We start from the raw sequence: 18,458 nt of genomic DNA on the forward strand, positions 1-18,458 counted from the left end.
GACACCTAGCACAGTAAGGTACTGAATCTGGCTGGAGTATTGGCTGTTTCCAGCAAAGAAATGCAGATGTGCAGTTGAAAAATGCCCTTGGAGATGTGAGGGTATGGAAACATTCCTACTGAATACAGATATATATCCACAGATGACTTGTGTTACCTTAGTATGTTCTGGGAATATTCTGCTTCACTTAAGATATTTTGTTTAAGACCTTGCTAATAGCATCAATAAAGGACAAAGGACTAACATGGGAAATTCATGTCAAAGGGAGAAGCTGTATATCCATTCTTAAAAATCTGTTTATTTCCCCAAAGGAACCTATGCCAACTTTAATTACTTTATTTAATTACTTCATGCATCTTAGAATAAAGGAGGCTCAAATAAAACAGGTGAGAATTGAAAGCATTTAGCAATAGCTCTATTGTAACAGCAGCTTTTCATTAATTTTCAGTGTTCATTCAAACGTGTTCTCTATCATGGTGGTGTTTGTTTTTGTGTGTATGTGTTTTTTTACATTTTAAAATAATTGAATTCTTGCTACTGAGTGCTGCTCCTGCTTTGTCTTGAGCCACATCAGAGCTTTCTGTCATGGATTAGCCACTATGAGGTTTTCTGATGCAGCTGCATAAACACTATGATGTTATGAATGTATTTTTATGGATTTTTTTTTTGTGAAGCTCACTGTTAACAAAACAGGACTTATGCTCCTGGATTCCTCAAATTACTGGGTTTACATGTTCTCAGACTTTTTTTTATTTAAACAAACAAAAACTCAAAGTTTGCCTAGAAACAGAAAAAAAATGTTATAACAAGGGGTGGTTGTGCACATAGTGTGTGTTAACAGTTCCTTGTGATGCTGTGAGCTTAGATGTCATGTGCTAAAGACGTTTCAGAGGGGGATCAGCACCTTCTGTTTTGAAAGGCTCTGAGAGTGGCAGCTAAATCTGCAGTCCCTCTCACCTAGCCATGGAAACAAAAGAATTATTAGGGAACTGTGGGGTAAATCCTCTTCAGCATCTGTAAGGATGCAAGAAACCTTCATCTTCGACAGAAAGATGAATCATGCATAGCCTGTCTCTCAGTTCAGGAACCTGCATGCTGGGACTTGCAGTCTTTTCAGCCTATAGCTCCGAATTACAGACGTAGGTGGCTGACATCTGCTTGGTTTAATATGCAGAAGGCTTCTGACAGGTTGCTAATGCCATCCACAATTTGTTGCCCCCAATCTAAAGTGAGGAGTTGCTGGACCGGGATGTAATCACAGGGGGCTCTGTAGGAACTGTTCATTACTTTGACCACTGCTGATCACACTTAATAAGATCCTGTTCTTGATATCTGTAGGAAATCACAGGTTTTTCCAAGACCAGGAGATCATTATAGAAGTTTTTAACTTCCCCTCAAAGCACAAACAGAGCTCATTTCTGCTAATTGGATTGTAAAATCAAAATGTTCTTCATTATTAGTGATGTTCCGTGGGATCTTGCAGTTTTTTCACAGTGTCAAGCTTGTCTCCTGCTACTTTCTTATTTATCAGTCAAGGCCACAGGGGGTCTTCCACTATGTACCAATAATACTGTGAATATTTGCTGTTCTGCCTTTCCATCCACCAGTAGAAAGTCTGGGGACAAATTTAATTACAACAGGACAAATTCGCAAGCACACACCAACTGCTTTGAGCTGCTCCTACAAATAAAAGCAGCTACAAACCCAGTTCTGCCGTCTGGTTTGAGGAAGTGCGGGATTGCCTTGCCTGCTGAGCAGGGCAGTACAGGGAAATGGATAAATATAGATCAGAAATTCTCTTCATGGTGATGAATGCCACCTGCCCTTGTTGGAACCATCTTTTTTTCTTGTGGAGAATGGGGCAGGACTCCTTTTGGAGCCCACCATTGACATTTCTGTTTCTGCTGCAGTGAGTCTGTTGCTGGTTTGCCAGCTCTGGGGATACAAACTTCCTCCTATATTGCTTCCATGACCCAACTCCAGTCTCCAAAAGCGTAGCACGTATGAAGCTTCCGAAGGCATTTCTGGTGCTGATTTTTCAGATGTGGACAGCTGGCAATCATCTGCCAGAGACTGATTGCTGTTGGGCTGGATTGGCTTTGGAGCAGCAAAATAAAAGTACAAAGGATGCAAAGTTCAAAGCTAGAAATTGGGAATTAAAAACCATAAGGGTTAACTGCTTTGCATCATGTCACACAGGAAGCCTGTCCTGCAGTGGAAGTCCTGATCTGATCTGTAAAACGGAAATCCCAGTGCTTTCCATGTTTCTTTAGCAATTCATTCTGCCCTTTTCTACCCAATCTGCCTTCTTTTTTGCAAGCAACTAGATATGTTGCCTCCACAGCACTTGGAATTGAATCTGATATTTTTGATGGGAATATAAAAACAATAGCAATGCCTTGCTACTACTGCTGCAGCTAGGGATGAGGAAGACTTACGCATTTCCTTCATGCTAAGCGTGCCCTATAGCTTAGTTACAGCAGTCTGGGGCCACTTTCTGTCCCGTTTGCACTGGATCATCCAACACACTTGTGACCTTTCAGTGCAAGAGGGCAGAACATTAACCAAGTGATGGCGTAGTTCCTGCGTTACGTTTCCAGACTCTGGCAGCAGTCGCCTCACAGTCCGTCTGCTCCTGACTGTCGGAAACGGCTCAGAAGCTGGAACTGGAACGGGGAGTGCTGTGCTATTTGTAGTTTCCTGCTGCTGACACTGGATACGCAGTTACTATTCCTCCTGCTTCCTCCATGAACATTAGAACGGGTCCAAAAATAATTGAAGGCATTATGTTCCAATGGAATAATTTTGCATTTGCACAAATTTCCTCTTTATTTCACTTGCCAATTTTGATAGAGAGCATTCTGAGGCCATTTCAGCTTTTCCAACTTGGCACCGCTGGGAGGCACAGGAATGCTCCCCTGATCAGCATGGCAAGAGAAAGTGTTTTGGCATCTGAATACATACTTAAAACTAATTTTTAAGGAGGAATTTAGCATATTATAACCATGAAGTTCTGCTTTAACTAATGAAGACAAGACGACCCAAATGCTCTGACGGGCAACAAAGCCCACACATCTAGAAAAAGAGACGAAAGAGGCCCACACATATAAGAAGAAAGCTGTTTTCTTTTTTTTTTTTTTTAATTTATTGCTTTAGTCCTCAAGGTTAGGTGCTAAGAGCCTAGCTGCCAGGAAATAGTGTAATTAAACTGTGTGTGAGGTTCATAGACTTATTGTGCAGCATCTTTCAGATGTAGCTATGGGATCATTCCTAAATGAGTGTCTTTCTGGCCTGGCTGAAATCCTTTAAATGGCCCACATTTGGCAGAGCTTGAGTCTTTAATGTATACCTTAAATTAGCCTTCATATATGTTTATAGGGAACAGATAACGGTGAGAGTGCATTTGAGAGCCTGCCTTCTAAGGAGCTGGTGATGGTTTAAGAGATGAAAGCAGGAGCACGGTCTGTGTATCATTTCCAAGAGTATCAGGGTCATTTTAAACCAGGTCACTCTGGCTTTTCTTCTTACGTATCATGCATGTTATGAAAACTAATTCAGAAGTGTTTTCTTGAACCTTCATGTATTACAAGGCCCCTCCACATGATTTGGCATCGAAATCCTGGGTGCCTTATGTCCTACACAGGTGCTGAAAAGGTGTAACACCTCAGACACAGGTGATTTTGGGATGGGAAATGCCACACTTCTGATACAAAGCAGTAAACATCTGCCTGGCTGTTTTGTTTTTAATGGCAGATATTTGGAGTCATGGGAGTGTCACACATTAAGCCAGGAATAGAACTAAGGTCCATAAAAAACTCACCAAACTTGAACAGAACTTTTAGCTGAATGAGATTGTATCTCACAGATTCTGAAAAATGGGAGGAAGATCTCCTACTTGGGCACACACTCTGATATTTTCATAATTTACACTATTTTCCATTCATGAGACTGTTGTCTGTTTGTCTTTTAGCATTACATTTCCTACCCAGCTAATGAATTAATTTGCACTTAGACAGCAAGCAGTTCTCTGTAAATGATCTGTGCCCAGGAAAGGTTATTTCCATTTTAAGGAACAGAAAATCTCTTCCAGGAATGTCTGAGTGTTGGATGTCACTAACTGTGGTGGAAAGGTACAATATTTCAAAAAAAGCAAAGCGAACACACGGATGTATAAAATACACCCAATATCATTGGTCATATTTATGTGGTCAGTATCTGTAATTTTTCCCACCTTCAACAGTAAAACTATTGCTTCTTTACTCAGCATTGTAGGAATCACATGCTTTACTTTGTGCATGGCTGTGGCTTGATATTTGTGAGGAAAAAACCACAGATCTCTTACTCCTGCATTTAGTAGGAACATTCAGTGTATGTTAGAAGGTTGTGCTCTGATATTAATACAGAACTATCTGTCATGTCACACATCTAGCTAATTTTCTAGTGGGTTGACATTTGGGCCCATTGTATGGAATAATTTAATGTGCTGTAGCTTAAACTTACTGTATGCTATGAATCATATACACAGATATTTATAATGGAAAAACTGTGTTCATGCGGCATTGAGGTTACACAAATACAGCTGTGGGTCTGAATCTTCAGCTGGTGTAAATTCGTCTCATTGGAACCACACCAGTTTACCCTGGCTGTGGATCATGCTGAACACATGTGAAAGGGAAAGATCTGGCAGAAGCGTTGGCTTGTCCATCACCGTCTGTAAACAAGACACAAACACAAAACCAAACACAACTTGGTATTTAGGCCTTGGCTTAGCACAGCATTTAGATGTACTCAGAGTTCTATTTTAAACCTACAAGTACTTTGATTTAATTAAGGCTGTATTTATAGAGCAGCAGTGGGAATTATAGCAGATTGGGATTTTTTTTTCTGTTTTCATCAGTTTTCATCAAATTTGTTGATTCATGAAAAAAATGAAATGTGCTATCAAAGTTTTCTTTAAGTCCAGAACTTATTCTGAGGGCAGTAGACTTCTGTCTGAGAACAGCCATTTTCCTAGTGACCCTTCATGTAAGCAGCCCATGTCAGGGCCCCGTGGGCACTGCTGGGTGTCGGAGGCTCTGATCATTCTCACCTGGGACCTCCCCAACCCCTCCCCACCAGCCAGAAGCCCCATTTCAGCTCAGCTGTGGGGTACCAGCTTCCAGCTCTACAGACCCCTGCCTGGCCATCGGTTGATTCTGTGCCATGACTTGGGACCTGCCGTGTCCCTGTGGACCTGTGCTGTGATCATGGAGCTGTGTCTGAGCCTGGTTGCCCTTGCTGGACCTGATCCTGACTTGCTGATTGACTTAAGCTTGGACTTGTCACCAAACCTGTCTGATGGTCTCTTCACTAAACCTGGCTGTTATCAGGGGCTGTGGGACAGCCTCTGACTAATAAGGCCCTTGCCCTAATGGCTGCATTTTTGTTCCTGGCTCCTTACAGTCAGGGAACAGCTAGTCTGGAAAGCCAGCATCAGCCATCTGTTCTGCTGAATGTAGTTCAGAGGCTTGAGTGGAGGGATTTTGCTGTATTCCAGGAAAATATCCTGATTCTTTAGACCAGGCTGATGTGGCCTCCAGTGAAAATGAGTTTGACACCCCTGATCTAGAAGCACAACTGGAGAATCTATGGGGTAATGTTCTCTCCACTCTGTGTCCTGATAAACAGAATATGTCTGCAAAGGCATTTGGTTTTCAGTTCAGCTTGGTGTTCAGTCTTCAAACAGCATGTGAAATCATTCACTGAAGATGCATTTAGGTATGACCACAATGTCTGTGTAGATCTGAAGTTCACAGTTGACACATCTCATTAACATACAATTTCATTCCTGAAAAAGATCATCATGCAATTGTGCACTTGTGTCAAGCACTGGAAGGGAAAGCAGTTCATGACCATGGGGACTGACCAGCCCACATCTGCACAAAGATAATCTGAATACTGCTCTGTAACTACTCCTACATTTATGCAGTCCTAGAATTGCATTCAGTCCTTTGAAGGCAACCACAAGGCTTATGTGGCCCCCAGTGAAAATGAGTTTGACATTCCTGCTTTACTGTTGGCTCTTCTCATGTGCTCCTTTGTGGAGTTGTTGGCCTTTTCCAGATGTACAGGTGACTTAGGTATAGCTGTTTCCAATTAAAATATAGTTACAATTCTTGTTTGGAGGCACTTGGTGACTTTCTTGATTAATTGAGTTTTGTAAAGCTAGCTCACATGCAAGTCTTTCCAGGATCAAGCACTTGTGTATTAGTATCGACTGCATATGTACGACAAATCTGTATTGTTTTTGTTCAAATACTGTCTAAATTAAATTGAAAGAGATGTAAAGAATACGGCTTGATGCATCTTTAATTGAGTTGTTGTGAATACTTCAACTTACTTAATGACATAGGAATAGACCTTGTAGTTGGAAACTTGGTAAACCTCAAGAGAGGGACTCTGGCAGTTACTGTTCTACGTGTGTTATTATTTTGTTTATATTGTGGAAACATATGAAAATGCTTAGTTGTAGATGCCCTCAGAGTGAAACTTTCCATTTCTTGTTGTAGATTAGTCAATTTAACACTGGTTGGATAGCTTTGAAAATCCAAAATGCACATGGACTCTTATATGGACCTCTACTTAACAAGCAATGCATGCTTATCTCCAATGTTTTCCAACCTGTGGATCATGGATATTAAGTTCCTTGGTAGCTGGTAAAAGTATTCGATAAAACAGATTTGTTTCCCTTAGACTTTAATTTGCTCTAACGCTTACCTTGAAAAACATTATGGGGTCTGCAAATTTGAATAGATTGAAAAGCACTGACCTAATAGGGATTTCATCTGGCATATGATTAGTCATCTGCCCTCTGCTCAACTACAAGCAAGATATTCTTTTAGATTAACATTTTTTTATCTTTGTTAGCAGCATACGGAGGCATATTGAGAGAATACATTTATGTGTACATTTATGCCTTATGTATTACATGTGAGACTGACTGGAGTTTATTAAAAAACCCTTTCTTTTCTAAGTGCTCTTGAATTTGCTCTTCTTATTCAGAACACAATTCAAGTTGTGCTTGTCAGAGTAAATCTGGTAAACACTACAGGTCTTTGTCAATATTTATGGAGGAGGATACCAAGAGAAAAGATAGCAAGGTAATGCAGAAGGTACTAATGTTGATTCAGTAGCGGTTGCTCTCCCATTTTTACACTTTCTTTTCTGAAGTTGATGACAGAAGCACTGCACAGGTGATCCTAGATGATGTCAGTTGGAGTACTTCCAGTAAAAAAACATTCTACAAAGTTCTTTTAGGACCTTAGCTTGGATAGAAAAATAACCATGAGCTAGAACAAGTGCAGAGAGAGGCTGTGTATCATATGAAGAAATAAAAGAGCTGGGCTCTAGCAAAACAAACATCAGAACAGACAATGAACTCTACGTGTCCACACTGGAAAAGGTTGAACACCTGCAAGGAGAACTTTTTTGACTCAAAGGAGAGTGTTGACCTAAGAGCAAACGTGTATAAACTGGCCATGAGTCTGATGTAGGTCAGAGAGTATGTGAAGAGTTCAGCAATGGGACCAAAAAGATTCTGGAACTGCTTCTCATAGGAGGACCTGAGCTGTGGCACTTGACTAGTTTTCAGGTGGAACTTCATCCCTTTATGAAAGGGATTGGACTTGACCTAAGTGTCCCTTTGGGACCATTTTCTTGACATGAAGCCCGTATTGTTCTTCAAGATGGTATGGTTATAATGCTTACCGTTCTGTCCTTACTTTCCAGTACAATTTTGATATTTATGACTCAGAACTTACAGAGAAGATGATTTACCACAAGCAGGTTCATAATTAATTCCAGTCCTAGGATAGTGTAAGATGGATTTAGGATTTATTATTTTTAACATGAATAAAAAAATCCATTAATAAATACGTTCAATTCACTTGCTGCCAAAAACATGAGGGCTGTAATGCTCCCCTTGGTACCGCTTGGCATAGGGTGTGTTGCCAGCTGTGTGATGGGAACTTCATCTTGTTGTGTTCTGCACCACTGTTTCAGGATCCAGTGCTAGTACTCCTCATTGAGTTCTGACAAAAGCCAGAGAGTAGAAGTTATTATTTGAAATGATGTTATAAATCTCATTTTATCTGAGATGGGGCTGGACTGCACACAGTCTGCATACATGCTGTTCCATATCCATGTTTCTTGTCTGTTCCAAAACAGCTGTTCTCACCCTCTGCATGCTAGCCTGCCAGATGTTACAAATCCAGGGAAAGTGTGGAGACACATTGTCCCTCCATAGGACTTATTCATGACCAGCTTGAGACCTGCTGTTTGGTCTAACACTTAACCTGGATTTTCTAGTAACTCATCAACCATGATGACAAAACATGAGGATAAGAACTCATTGTTCCCAGCACGACTGACGTGGAGCTAAGATCTGACACCTTAACTCTCAATAGAAGTGACCTCAAAACCCCACATGTAATAATTACTGGTGCGTGTATGATCGTTAACGATAGGTAGACACTTTAGCAGAGTGTCGGGTAGAGACCCCTTGGATCATTCTTAGTTCTTCTAACTCCCTTGTAAGAGAGTAATTTTATTAATTAAATGTTGCACTTAACATTCTTCAGCATACGCACTTTCTTTCCTTCATGTATTGTTTGAAACAGGGACTACAAGAGATAATCACATTGATAGTTTATCTTCTGTTTTAAGTATGCTTAACCCCTCTCCCCAGCTACTCAGTCATTGGAAAACTGTTAACTGTTTAACTAGTCTCCAGATTATCTACAGAAATGTGGAGAAATGCCAGTCTGGGAGACATTGAGGACAGTTGGTTCATGTATTTTAAGTGACATAATGTCCAATCTTACTTATTCTGTGCTCCTCTTTAGTGTGAATTTGTGAGTGCACAAATGATTAGCAGACTTAAGAATTAATTCACTGGCAGTCAGTATGGCACCAACTAAGAATTCTGTAAGTCAAAGGAAAAATTGAAGATCCATTATTTTTATGATGATCACTAGGCTAGGTTTGTTAGGGCAGTTTTTTTCATAAATGACCTGAGATCCATTTATACAGTGTCTTTTATCAGTGTTATAATGACATGGACAGTCTTAGCTGAGACACTGTATCTAGTTTAAGCTGATTTCACAGGGCACGTTCTCCAGACTCTGCTGTTTACTGTATTAAAAACTCATTTGTTTGGCAGGAAAACTAACTTATCAAAGGATGTTTAACATTTTTCCAGGAGCCCAACTAAACCCCTTGAAAGTGAGGTGGTCCTCACACGGCTGAGTGAAATAGCAATTGTTGGGTCATTGCCATGCTCACATCCTTAATGGTATGCTTTAATTAAGCAAACTCACTCCGGAACATAGGAAGGGTCAGTGTTTCTCATGTGGAAAACAAGTTTAACTTAAAAGCTTTCAAGAAATATTGCTAGTAATATGGGCCAGGCCAGGCATAGTTGACAGACCTTCATATTGAAACCTCCTGGCCACACATTGTGAACTCTTGCAGCAGCATCACAAGTCACCCAACATCTGGTATTTTTAGATCGTCAACTTCTGGTTGTATTATTACAAGAAAATAGTTTAAGTCTATTTGTAGATCTTGTGGTTGAGGAGAAAAGTTTGAAAACACAATATATTTGATCTCAAAAGCAAGTAAGACTCCATTTTGATCTATTTATTCATTTGTTTAAATCCCATGATTATTAAGCAAATCTTGTGATCTGTGGGACTGCGTGATACTTATAATTTCCATATATCCTTCATTAGGAGGGTGAAAGTACGAAGTTTCCCATGGTGCCAGACCTGAGCAATAAAGAAAAACCAGTACTCTCTCCTGGGTACTTGGGAAAACGTCTACAGTTAAGTAAGCATTAAGCAGAAATACTGCAGAAGTCTCTGAATGAACCAGCCCTGGAAACACAAGCTATGTAGACAAATCCAAGCACTAATGTGTCCAGGCTGTCTTGGTTTTGGGGGTCAAGCTAGTATTTCCACACAGCACTAAACTCTGTCATGCAGAGGTACCAGTTCATCTGGAACTTGTTTGGCTATCTCAGATACAGTAATGCATTCTGTAAGGTATGCAGTCTTGCAAAGCCCTGGTTGTTGGGTGAAGCAAGACTGATTGTAAATACTGCTTATTATTCATTAAGACCCAAGAATAACAAATTTTTTTACAGCACAGAGTGCATCATTAAACCTACCTTAGACTGTAGTGAATCTGCATATTTTTTTCTCTTTGCTCTTTCCTAGGCGTCTTGCTTTATTTCCTCCCTGCTCCAAACCACATTAAACTCAAAACTCTTCATTCTTTGAGCTTTCAAGTGAGGCTTGAGAGAGTCAGGAAGATACTTCAGACCACATTGATGGAGCATAATTTGCTACAGGCATAGGCCAGCTGAAATCAAAGCATTTTTTTATAAAGAATGCAATAGAAATATTCAAAGTCTAAAGTGAAATTGAGTCTCTTCCAAAATCTGCTATTGACCATGAACAGAAGTTTTAAAAATACACGGTTTTGGAAGGTGATACAGATCTTATCACTGAGGTCTGTTTCTCAAACTTCCTAAAGGTAATCCTTTCAACTGCTATTTTGTATTTCAATTGATTAAACAAGACAAAAAGATTAATCATCTTTTAAGTTTATTTTTAATTTCTTGGTAGTTTATTATTGTATTTTGAAAGGCAGAAGCATAGTTTAATTTAACCTAGATTCTCATCCAATAATACGTGTATAGATTAGATGGAGGAAATGCTCCCTATCCACAGAATAATAGATTACTAGTTTAAATTACTTGTCTTAAAAAGATCCTGATTTGGCATTGCTCAGCATAAAATATTAGATTTACTGTTTATTTTTAGTGGATTGCTGCCAATTTTCTTCTCCCTGGATGTCTTTAGGTTGTTTAAAACATTAAAAAATGTTCACATCAAACATATATCTACTTACAAGAAATCTGTTTTGGTTTCTCAGCAGAGATGTAAAATCTTGTTGTTGGGACATGAACTCTGCTGTTATGGAATTTTTCTTTCTTTATTGGCTTTATGGCTTTCTTTTTTTCTTTGAGCCCACAAGTGTGACAACATACTTTGTGCTTATGTTGCTTATTAGATCTTAATAAAGTAAGAAAAAGGAATCCAATGAGAAAGCTTTAGGTGCATCTTCAGGTTATAGTAGGTTGTTTCATTCTGTTTAATTGTCAGCAATGTTTGAAACCCCTGACCTCACTCTTGCAAAAATCTTGGTATTTATACTTCACGAAAAAATTCTGGTATGTCTGATTTTGATCAGCTCCACGGGTACAAATGAGAAAGCAGCTGTGTCGGTGATATTACTGTGGACTTGCATCATTGTAACTTGAACCAAACTGAGCCTTTAAGACTGTTGATCAGCACAAAATACAAGCCAGTATAGAGTCTGTGGTTGCAAGTGTATTTTTATAAATAAAAGATTAAGAAGTCAAGTACACGTAACAGATTTCTGGGACCAGGTCAGTGCAATGTGTCTGATGGCATTGGAGCAATTGCAATGTTTATTTGCCTTTTGATGAAAGGGATATTCAATATTGTTTCTGCAAATCCCCTACATAAAAGCAGTGCAATCTTGTGAAGAATAGAATGCTCAGCACAAAATGCCAAGTTTATCTCAGGAATCATATGTGATCTGTACAGGGCCTATTTTCTGCTCTTGGGAGCATCATCTCTACAGGGAAGAGGTCACTGGCCCTGAGCAACACACAGCGCCTGAGCCGTGGGCGCGGAGGGTTCTTCAGCTGTCACAGGTCAAAAAATGTTATTCAGTGCTAAGGAACAAAACAGTTCTTGACTGGAGGACACCTAAATGTTATAACAATGATCTGGACTGTAAGGTGGTTGCTTAGAAGCTGCATCACTTGCCTTTTCACCTTAAAACACTTTATTTAACACCAGGGGCTGTATTGACGTGACCTCCACTGCCATTGCTCAGTAACAGTTTATTTTGATGAAGAACATAGATGAGGGGTTTTCCTCTGTGCTGCTTATACGTGTGTCTCAGAGCTGTGGATTTTTATACTCTATAATTAGTTTTTCTTTCCTTATAATGAATTAATAAGTATGTGCGGGCGGGGGGAGATTGTAGTGTGTTTAGTGGGGTTTTTGTTTGTTTGGTTTGGTTTTTGTTTGTTTGTTTTAATTATGAAAGAGTCATTATTAAATGGATAGTTACGCAGCTCGCTGGGATGGAGATAAGAGAACGTGGTTTGAAGGGATTCTGTAACAAAAATGTTTACAAAAAAGAAGAAACCTGAGATTGTAATGCCTGAAGAGCTGTAGACAGGAGTAAAGAATGGAAAGTTCTCACTTCCAAAGCATTTAGTCTCTAGCACAGCACAGAACAAGCCAAAACAGAAACACACTATTTCTTAGCTGACTTGTGATGCCTAATAATGAATGAACATGTTGCAGATTGAAGTGTTACATTAACGTGCTACAAAATAAGGAATGAATTTAATCAACTTTATTCAGTATATATCTGTGTCTGAAGTACCTGAACTATCCATTTTGCTTGGAAATACATTTGGAAGTGGGTGAAGTTTAAATGTGTACTCTTTATCGACATTAATATAATACCCTAGAATCAGGAAACCCTGATTTTAGGTCCCTCTGCTGCCATCTTTCTATATAAGAAATTCCTGTTACTTATAAGAATATGATAGGACCAGCTTACGTGCTTTATGAATTATGTTTCCTGACTTATCATTCTGTTAATAACAGAATGTGGCGATAACTTAAATGCTTCCATTGCTCAGTAACAGTTTATTTTGATGAAGAACATAGATGAGGGGTTTTTCTCTGTGCTGCTTATACGTGTGTCTCAGAGCTGTGGATTTTTATACTCTGCACTGTCTCTTGCTTTTTCATCCTTTTCTAACACTTCTTTTTCCCCTATGTGAATACTTCTAGATGTTCGACTGGATCAGCCACAACAAAGAACTGTTCCTGCAGAGTCACACGGAGATCGGCGTGAGCTACCAACATGCCCTTGACCTCCAGACGCAGCACAACCACTTTGCCATGAATTCCATGGTGAGTTGAGGACGTGCTGTGAACAGCCGGTCTGTGCACATGGGTGAGGAAAGGGCCATCAGTTCCGAGAGCACCGCAGACCTGTGGAAGGTGAAGTGAGGAAGGTCAGGCTGGGCTGCTGTAGCAGCCCGATTTCTGGGAAGCAGAGTATTGCTCTGTCCACCCAGGCACTGGTATTGGTACATGATTATTTCTTGACTAAGAGCAGCACAGTCCTGTGGATTTTGTTTGCATTTTGGAAAAGAAATACAATATTTTTTAAATGTTTCTGACATTTCTTTGACTGGGAATTAATGAGAGCTGTAGGTGGCAGCTTAATAATTTATGATTTTGCCCCCACACCCTGCAAAAGGTACTTTTCAAAACCTTGGAAAAGAGAAGCTAATCAAGCTGTCAGTTGTGGCCACAGTGGCAGTTTGGCTTTTTCAATAGTTAATTGGTCAGTCTTTTTGAATGCGCTTCGACTTACCTTTGGTTTTTTTTTTTCTGTTTTGTTTTTTTTTTTCCTGTTTTTGTTTTTTTTGAAACATCATTATACATTTATAAGTGCTTTTCTCACTTTCTTATTCTTTTCAAGTGTAGGGTGTTTGTTCTGGAAATTGCTGTGCTTTCAGCACAGAAATGAGGACAGAATGTATTGGTGTTTTGATTGTTGCACTGGGTTATGAAAATGCATGCATACCCCCTGCTGCAGTTGCACAATGCAGAGATGAGCCCTCTCTGAACGCTCACTGTCACCTGCACAAAAGCTTGTCCTGAGTGAAGCGGCTGCTGCAGGTGTCCCTCTTCATGCTGTGCACCCTCAGAGTACAGCTGCAGTGGGGCTAAGACCTCCAAGGTGGTGGCTGATATTTAAGTTGGTGGTATAAGTCACTAAACCATATCTGACTGTGCTGCCAAAGGGCAAGGTACTTGAGAGCAGTCATCTGAAATGTGAAAAAAGTCCTGATGACCCGAGGTCATTAAAGGCTACATACTGCTTTCATGATTACAGATGTTAACCCTAGTATTCTGGCCAAATCCCAAATCAGGTAATTAACTTCTCTGACCTAAATTCCACTGGTCATTTCTACTGACCTAGCTATTGCTCAGTAAAGCACTGTGCCTCACTAGGGCATTGTATAAGAGTGGAAGGTGAGAAATGTTTATAATGGCTATTAATGTATTTATTGTGATTATAATTGAAAGGAGGACTGAAAAACAGACTCAAGGCACCTGATTGTTAAGCTTGCTATCACAACACCATCTAGCAAAATGCAGGACAGCATGGCCTTCATATGATACTGCTGCTCACAGAATCCTAAAAAATACGTGTCCTGAAGGTCAGTGTATTAAAAGTCGTCATTTGAATTATGAAAGATGCAAAATCAATCATAATTATTCAGAGAGCATCACTAGAAGAGGCAAGCAGGAGGACCTCACTTTATCCTTTTTGTGGTGCTGTACAGTATTATTTTATTAAAATAACTGAGAGCTAAACTTGGAAATAGTTTGAATAGAAAATTAATGGGTGACAGGGAGGGTTCCACCTAATTGAAGAAAAGTTATTTTCCTCCATTTTTCTTACATCTGTCCGCAACAGACATTTGCAAAGATCTTGGGGGAACTTCTGGTGGCCGGGTTCTCTTGGTGGCTGTGCTGTGCCATCTCAGTGCTGCCAAACTCCCATCTGATAGAGCTGCCCAGGAGAGAGACCTTTTCTGCTGAGGGAAAGAGTGTGACAGATGATGTGCCACACATTTTACACCATCTCCAGTATAACCCACACACATGTATAGTCATATGAAAGCCCATACAGTCAGCAGGAATGAATCTACAAAGACTTTATCCTCCACCTCTTTATCCTCCACATAGGGGACCTATGTGGAAGGGCATGAATAGTGAGCACTTTTCACTTCCAATCTATAAGTACAGTGAGATGTGACACTCAATTCTGCTCTAACTCATTGGACTGAAATATATGATTGTGTGGGGGAACCCCACAGTATAACAAATACATCAAATATATCTGTTCTCACATAATCCGCACATAAACATAACTGAAAAAGAGCAGTACCTGTATATCATTTCCCATATTCTCCTTTTCTTTTAGCTTTAGCTGAATTTTAGACCTTGGATCCCCTCTGATGGCGTGATGTTTCATTTTGGTTTAGGATAAACATCTATTCAGAGGGCAAACAGGCACAGTTTATTCAACTTGGTTTTCTTAGATTTCACCTGTCAAACAGAGGTTACATAAGGAGTTGTGGTATTGTTAGTGACAGTATGACAAAGTCAGGATAAAAAAGACAAAAAGACTACAGAAATACTTCAGGATACAGATGCAACTCAGGGCTACAATTTTCCGTTCTTTATTTTTTTGTTTAATACTAAATGAAGCCTTCATGGTGTTTATCAGGAATACCAGTTTTACTTGGTGTTTGAAATTCCTCATGATCAAATAGGTTTCTCAAGAGTTTCCACGATGCTGAAAGGCCTGTATTTGGGTTATGTGTCTGCACTATGATGTTTCTAGAGGGGATTTCAATGCTAGCATTGCACAGGCTGGCAACTGTAGTGACTTTTACAGCCTGGTGAGGTTGACTTGGGCAATTAAACGGGGCTGCTGCCTTGCAGAGGGCTCGGCATCTTATTTTTGGAATAGCAGATGTGGGAGTGTATCAAGCTGAAAGGACATTTGGAAAATAGTGGGAAAAGAGTAATAACCTTAAGCTGCAGGCTACTTGAACCAACCTGGAGCTGCTGTTCTTATGCCAGCATAGTGCTGCTGTCAGCAGTGATGGTCTTTTGTAGATGGAACAGATTTTTTGCTAGAAAAATGTGGAGTGACTTCTGCTCTGCTCAGGAGTCAGTATTGTGAATATGAGGGCGTTAGCATGCAGGAGACATCAGCTTACTGCATCAGGGTGTTGGGCTGCATACTAGTCACTCCAGTTGTGGTAAAGCATGCAGGAAGACCTGGAGAAGATAGAAACTAAAATGACCCTTTCCTGGCCACAGGCAGCTCCTGTGGCAGATGGTTTTGTCTCTTGGCATGCACAAGAGCTTGTGCAAACCCATGTGAAGACACGCTGCACTGAGGGTGAGGATTTGTTCAAGGCAAGAGTCAGTGACGCTTAGCAATGGACTCAAGACAGACTGACTTACTTGAATGAAGTAAAAACAGAGAAAGAGAGATTATGACTATGGACATAGTGGTAGGACATTACATACTCCAAGCCTACACAACAATCTGAGTCATGCTTGGGTTGTTGGAGAAATGGGGCTAGAAATATGAATCAGATCTGTTTTATGTGTAACACTGCTTTAGTGAAGGGAAATCTTGCTGAAAATGGAGAAACTAGCAGGAAAGAATCACCACAACTAATTGCAGCTTCTTGAGGCGGGATGTACAAGGTCCATGTGTTTTGCCAGGTTTCCCGATGCACAGTCTGCTGTGGGTTTTGGTTTCTTTTATACAGTAGAGTTTTCTCTAAGAAAATTACAGTCAGTGATGTTACAAACACATAATCATGTGATTGCTACTGCACAACTGCCTTCATTCATCTGCCTTATTTTTGTGGCAACATCTTTAGTTCAGTTATTCATGCTACCATTTGGTCTTTGTTGGAGACTGTTGCAAAATGGCTAGTGCATATTATTTGATAATATTGGTATTGTAGTAAGAGTATGAAGTTTAGGTCACTGCTACACACTTTCAAAGGAAGAAATGGGTTTTGCCTTGCAGTCTGTTGCCAAAGGCTCTGCTCCTACAATATTTATATACTTTATTTACCTTTGCACATCAAAAATTGTCTTGCACTAAGATAAATATTTGTGAAGTTAAGGATTAGGATTAAGTAACATAATGCATAAGTTGTTATAGAGAAAACTATAACTCTGATGAATTTACTGTTTTGTATGTACTCATTTGTGTTTATAATCCAGTATTCTTCAATCTCTTCATGTAATACCCTTTGCTGCAAAAAGAAAACAACAGGAATCCTTTCCTGTTTCTTTACCAGAGAATGGGGAGGTTATTACTCCCAGATCTGTTTGAAATCCCAAGTAGATTATTGTGACCCACCCAAGTCTGAAAACTTAAGATTCAGGTGAGTTTGAATTAATTAAAAATTCAAATTATATTAATATCTGATGAGCCTTTAAGCTTTCTTGTGGTAATTACAAAACTCAAATATTTAGCTACTATGCCTCAGACATGGAGATCAGTTCAAGAAGAATGACTTCTCAAACCCACTTAAGTGGTGCTGAATTTTTTAATTTAAATCTTTTGATTTCTGAGTCTCAAAGGTGAACTAGATCACACTATAAACTTTCTCTGGGAGCTTGCTTTATAATTGTGATTTTGCTAGAAATTTGTTTTATAATTTAACTAGATCTAATTTTTTTAGGTAGTATATTAGGCCTAGCAACTGGATTGAGAATAGTTTAACTATTGTGAATCTGAGTAACAAAATAGCAAGAACTTGAAGCACTCTTATTGGCTGTGGTGCTTTGGGTTGTTTATGGCTTTGGGGTTTATTTTGTTTTGTCAATACATTAAAATCAGTATTGAGAGAAGATGAGGCAGAAAACATATCTGAGGATGGGTCTATGTTTTGCAGGGAAAAACCCTACAAACTTCAGGGGAAGTTGGATCAGATCTTGGATCTCTAAGGTGTTTTGTTTTCTTCACACTATGCCTAGTGTTCTATAAGCCTGACATAACTAATAGTTGAAATATTATCTTCAATTCCTCTATAAAATATACTCTCAAAATGTTTATTGGGTCATGCCTTTTGTCCCATGCTCTTCCTATACATCTCTGCAGGCATGCTGTGACCAAAGCTCCTTCTTCAAAAAAACAATGTGTTACTCTGTTTTTTACAATAATAATTCTTCTTTTAAATGAACACTGTGGGATGTGGAGAAGTCATGTATTTGAGGTAATAAACTGCAGTGTGGTATTTTTCTTTCACGTAAGGACCATAGATATTTTTTTTGTGATTCAAACAGTGCTTGTTTTCGCTTCAGTTTCAAAATAAATTATGTTAGTCTTTATCACAGCTGTATAATGTTTATACTGAAGCAATAATACTTTTCACAGAGATGAATATTTAGCTCCAACATTTTGTGAGTAATCTCAATCCAGGAAATTCACTAGAGAAAAAGAAAAAAAAAAAAAAACAGTTTCAATATGACACAAGGCATACTGGTTGTAGCTCTCTACTTGGATACGTGGTATATGTGCCATTTGTTCCGACTGAAGTTATTTGTATTTCCTCTGCCAGAAGTTTTTTATGCCTGGATCCGTTAACCTCCTTAAAGAATGAGTTATCACTTTCTGTGGGGTGCACATAAAAATGGCAGCGTTCAGTGCCGGCATTGCTGCCTGCCCTGCTGTCAGGG

At 39.5% G+C, this 18,458-nt stretch overlaps 1 protein-coding gene across 7 annotated transcripts in view; it reads left to right on the plus strand.

Moving 5' to 3' along the window:
- KALRN (kalirin RhoGEF kinase) overlaps positions 1 to 18,458 on the plus strand; it is a 513,163-nt gene that overhangs the window by 211,815 nt on the left and 282,890 nt on the right. For all 7 annotated transcript variants that reach the window (XM_082056725.1, XM_082056718.1, XM_082056719.1 and 4 more), the window contains one exon: positions 12,948 to 13,070. In XM_082056725.1, coding sequence (XP_081912851.1) covers positions 12,948 to 13,070 — 123 coding nt within the window. The remainder of the gene's footprint in view (positions 1 to 12,947; positions 13,071 to 18,458) is intronic.

The sequence above is a fragment of the Streptopelia decaocto genome (genome assembly GCF_964273445.1).
Source record: "Streptopelia decaocto genome assembly, chromosome: 6".
Lineage (NCBI taxonomy): Eukaryota > Metazoa > Chordata > Aves > Columbiformes > Columbidae > Streptopelia > Streptopelia decaocto.